Source organism: Brachyistius frenatus, unplaced genomic scaffold (genome assembly GCF_029030835.1).
Source record: "Brachyistius frenatus isolate BFR_SWC_R1_liver_20210118 unplaced genomic scaffold, ASM2903083v1 Contig_479, whole genome shotgun sequence".
Taxonomy (NCBI): Eukaryota; Metazoa; Chordata; class Actinopteri; family Embiotocidae; genus Brachyistius; species Brachyistius frenatus.
In genome coordinates this window covers 1-5,000 of record NW_027211078.1, presented here as the reverse complement: position 1 = coordinate 5,000, position 5,000 = coordinate 1, and the positions used below count along the sequence as shown (strand labels likewise).

At 51.4% G+C, this 5,000-nt stretch overlaps 1 protein-coding gene and 1 pseudogene across 1 annotated transcript in view; one reads left to right on the top strand and one right to left on the bottom strand.

Annotated features, from left to right (window-relative positions):
* dlk2 (delta-like 2 homolog (Drosophila)) overlaps positions 1-1,350 on the bottom strand; it is a 1,626-nt gene extending 276 nt beyond the window's left edge. The window contains exons 1-3 of the mRNA XM_069687656.1: positions 1,077-1,350; positions 841-982; positions 1-724 (exon numbers count right to left, since the gene is read on the bottom strand). The exon at positions 1-724 is cut by the window's left edge and continues 276 nt beyond it. Of these exons, the coding sequence (XP_069543757.1) occupies positions 1-724; positions 841-982; positions 1,077-1,161 (951 nt within the window). The 5' untranslated portion in view covers positions 1,162-1,350. The remainder of the gene's footprint in view (positions 725-840; positions 983-1,076) is intronic.
* A 584-nt stretch (positions 1,351-1,934) lies between these two features.
* On the top strand, positions 1,935-3,074 carry LOC138614303 (uncharacterized; annotated as a pseudogene).
* Positions 3,075-5,000: the final 1,926 nt, after the last annotated feature.

Here is a 5,000-nt window from a genome sequence, read left to right as displayed (position 1 = left end):
TGGGTTCAGGAAGCTGATTGGGCTCTCCCGCTCACCGCGCGGTGCCCGTCGGCCACTCGGCTGTCCTCGCCGTGATGAGGACAATGATGTCAGAGGCGACCAGCAGGGGGCGTGGCCACAGTCCCTGCAGTGACCCTGCAGCACGAGGGCGGCGGTCAGCAGCACGGCGCCGAGCGTTACGCCGGCCAGAACCAGCAGGACGATGAGATGCGGCTCCGACAGGCCGCCGGCGCCGCGCTCGCTAACCGTCACTTTCAGCAGCTCGTTGTCATGGCGACTGCTGTTCACGCTGCTGCTAGTGGTGGCGGCACTCCTCTGGACCTTCCCCCCACCTCCTCCCTCCCACCCCAGCGTCGTCCAGCCTGGTTGGCGGGCGTCGCGGCTCCTCAGCGGCGTCTCGCAGGCAGCCCCGTCGAAGCCGGCCCGGCAGACGCAGTGGAAGCCGCCGGCGCGGTCGAGGCAGCGGCCGCCGTTCAGGCACGGTCGGCTGGCGCAGTCGTCCAGGTTGACGGTGCAGAAACGTCCGGTGAAGCCGACGGGGCAGACGCACGAGAAGCGGTTGACGGCGTCCAGGCAGGTGGCGCCGTTGGCACACGGCTTCATCAGGCAGTCGTCCACGTCGCTCTCGCAGCGCGTTCCCGTGAAGCCGGCGAGGCAGCGACACGTCAGCACCGCCGCAAAACCGTCAGCGTCCTCGCACAGACCGCCGTTTCTACACGGAGACCTGCGACGGAACACAAGAAGAAGGATGTCAGCGATCTGATGGCGGTTCGGTCAACGTTTCAGCTCTAACGCCGGTTCATCCGTCAACATCGGCATGGTTACGGATCGGTGTCGGACCTCCTCTGGTGACAGGGTCCTGTCCTGCGCTGGCAGCTCGGCCCGATGAAGCCTTCGGGACACAGACAGCTGAAGTCGCCGCCGTCCTGCAGCACGCAGGTCGCTCCGTTCTGACACGGCTGCTGCGAGCACACGGTCAGGTCTGAGGAGGACGAACACTCACTTGTCACAGCGACACAAAACTAAAGTTAATGTGACATGTAGCAAAACTTCTTGCGAGAGGTGACGTCTCTGACCTTTGTCGCAGAAGCGCCCCCCCCAGCCCGGCTGACAGCTGCACTGCCACGGCTGCTGGCAGGAACCGTACCGACAGCCGGGCATCGGAACGCAGCGGTCGCAACGCTCACCGTCCCAACCAGGGTCACACCTGGAAACAAGAAGGAAACAAGATGGAAACACGAAGGAAACAAGAAGGAAACAAAAAGGAAACAAGAAGGAAACAAGATGGAAACAAGATGGAAACAAGATGGAAACAAGAAGAAAACAAGATGGAAACTAGAAGGAAACGAGAAGGAAACGAGATGGAAACGAGAAGGAAACGAGAAGGAAACGAGATGGAAACAAAAAGGAAACAAGAAGGAAACAAGAAGGAAACAAGATGAAACAAGAAGGAAACAAGATGGAAACAAAAAGGGAACCGAGAAGGGAACCGAGATGGAAGCGAGATGGAAACGAGATGGAAACGAGAAGGAAACGAGATGGAAACGAGATGGAAACGAGAAGGACACGAGATGGAAACGAGAAGGAAACGAGAAGGAAACGAGATGGAAACGAGAAGGAAACGAGACGGAAACGAGAAGGAAACGAGATGGAAACGAGAAGGAAACGAGATGGAAACGAGATGGAAACGAGAAGGGAACGAGAAGGAAACGAGAAGGAAGCGAGATGGAAGCGAGAAGGGAACGAGAAGGGAACGAGATGGAAACGAGAAGGAAACGAGAAGGAAACGAGAAGGAAACAAAAAGGGAACGAGAAGGGAACGAGAAGGGAACGGGAAAGGAACAGGAAGGGAACAGGAAGGGAACAGGAAAGAAACGAGATGGAAACGAGATGGAAGGGAGATGGAAACGAGATGGAAATGAGATGGAAACGAGATGGAAACGAGAAGGAAACGAGAAAGAAACGAGATGGAAACGAGAAGGAAACGAGAAGGAAACGAGAAGGAAACAAGAAGGAAACAAGATGGAAACCGAAAAGGGAACCGAGAAGGGAACCGAGATGGAAGCGAGATGGAAACGAGATGGAAACGAGATGGAAACGAGATGGAAACGAGAAGGAAACGAGAAAGAAACGAGAAGGAAACGAGATGGAAACGAAAAGGAAACGAGAAGGAAACGAGATGGAAACGAGAAGGAAACAAGAAGGAAACAAGATGGAAACAAGATGGAAACCGAAAAGGGAACCGAGAAGGGAACCGAGATGGAAGCGAGATGGAAACGAGATGGAAACGAGATGGACACGAGATGGACACGAGATGGACACGAGAAGGAAACGAGATGGAAACGAGAAGGAAACGAGAAGGAAACGAAAAGGAAACGAGAAGGAAACTAAAAGGAAACGAGAAGGAAACGAGATGGAAACAAGAAGGAAACAAGATGGAAACAAAAAGGGAACAAGAAGGGAACAAGATGGAAACAAGATGGAAACAAGGAAACGAGAAGGAAACGAGATGGAAACGAGAAGGAAACGAGATGGAAACGAGAAGGAAACGAGATGGAAACAAGAAGGGAACAGGATGGAAACGAGAAGGAAACGAGATGGAAGCGAGAAGGAAGCGAGATGGAAGCGAGATGGAAACGAGAAGGGAACGAGAAGGGAACGAGAAGGAAACGAGATGGAAACGGGAAGGGAACGGGAAGGGAACGGGATGGAAACGGGATGGAAACAGGAAGGAAACAGGATGGAAACAAGATGGAAACAAGATGAAAGCAAGATGGAAACAAGATGGAAACAAGAAGGAAACAAGAAGGAAACAAGATGGAAACAATAAAGAAACAAGAAGGAAACAAGAAGGAAACAAGATGGAAACAAGAAGGGAACAAGAAGGGAACAAGATGGAAACAAGATGGAAGCAAGATGAAAGCAAGATGGAAACAAGATGGAAACAAGAAGGAAACAAGAAGGAAACAAGATGGAAACAATAAAGAAATAAGAAGGAAACAAGAAGGAAACAAGAACGGAACAAGAAGGAAACAAGATGGAAGCAAGATGGAAACAAGAAGGAAGCAAGATGAAAACAAGATGGAAGCAAGAACGAAGCAAGATGGAAACAAGATGGAAGCAAGATGGAAGCAAGATGGAATTAAGGAGGAAACAAGATGGAAACAAGAAGGAAACAAAAAAGGAAACAAGATGGAAACAAGAAGGAAACAAGATGGAAACAAGAAGGAAACAAGAAGGAAACAAGATGGAAACAAGAAGGAAACAAGATGGAAACAAGGAAACGAGAAGGAAACGAGATGGAAACGAGAAGGAAACCGAGATGGAAACGAGATGGGAACGAGATGGGAACGAGAAGGGAACGAGACGGGAACGAGAAGGAAACGAGAAGGAAACAAGAAGAAAACAAGATGGAAACCAGAAGGAAACAAGAAGGAAACAAGATGGAAACAAGATGGAAACAAGATGGAAACAAGAAGGGAACAAAAAGGGAACAAGAACCGTGTTCTACCGTGTCCCACCGTGTTCTACCGTGTCCCATCGTGTCCTACCGTGTTCCACCGTGTCCCATCGTGTCCTACCGTTTTCCACTGTGTCCCACCGTGTTCTACCGTGTCCCGCCGTGTCCTACCGTGTCCCGCCGTGTCCTACTGTGTCCCACCGTGTTCCAACGTGTTCCACCGTGTTCCACCGTGTTCTACCGTGTCCTACCGTGTTCTACCGTGTCCCACCGTGTTTTACTGTGTCCCACCGTGTCCCATCGTGTCCCACCGTGTCCCATCGTGTCATACCGTGTTCTACCGTGTCCCGCCGTGTTCTACCGTGTCCCAACGTGTCCCACCGTGTCCCAGCGTGTTCCACCGTGTTCTACCATGTCCCACCGTATTCTACCGTGTTCTACCATGTCCCACCGTGTTCTACCGTGTCCTGCCGTGTCCCAACGTGTCCCACCGTGTTCTACTGTGTCCCACCGTGTCCCATCGTGTCCTATCGTGTTCTACCGTGTCCCACCATGTTCTACCGTGTCCCACCGTGTTCTACCGTGTTCTACCGTGTCCCACAATGTTCTACCGTGTCCCACTGTGTTCTACCGTGTCCCACCATGTTCTACCGTGTTCTACTGACGGTCGTCACCAGACGTTCATCAACATCACGTGGCACGTGGCTCAGTGGTTGTCAGAGGTTAGAGGTCAAACACAGTTGACATTCAAAGATCCACAGAGAGTCTTCATCAGTGAGGAGCTCTGCCTCCAATGAAGCCGGGGAGCGGAGGGTCAAAAGCTCCAGAGACACTTCAGGTGTTTGTGTGGATAGAGTTGTGTGTTCTGTTTGTGTGTGTGTTGATAAAGTTGTGTATTGTGTGTCCTGTGTGTGTTTGTGTTGTGTATGTCAGACAGTAGGAGTTGCTGGTGGTGTCGCGTGTCGCAGCAGCTGGAGATGATGAGCGTTATTGGAGATGAAGGTCGACCGTCAGCTACACACAGATTAACAGAACACAAGATGCCGAGCGCCTCTGAGCACGCTCAGTGAGGATCCACCCAGACAGACAGAGCAGGAGTCATGTGACGGAGGTCTTCATTCAGGTCAGCTGATTAAAGACTGCCCCCATGGACCAATCACAGCGCATCTTTTGCACCTGTGTGATGTCATCAGGAAGGAGGAACACCTGTTCTACAAACTACAACTGCAGTTTAGAAGTCAAAGTTCAATTTGTATAGAATGAGATTAGATAAATATGGAATAATAAATAAAGTCGATAACTCCTAGATGGATTTAATCCTCTCAAAATTTGAACTTTTAAAACAGAGTTTTCAGAATGGGGTTTGGTTTGGGGTGATCATGGACCCACCTTTACCTGCGCAAGGCAGGAGACGAGGACGCAGCTCAGCAGGACGGCTGCAGCCCGAGGACCGACATGACGGCTGCAGCGAGGACCTGCAACAGAAGACGGACACGGGAGACGATTAGACGGGGACAGTGAGGACCTTTTGAAGTGAGAC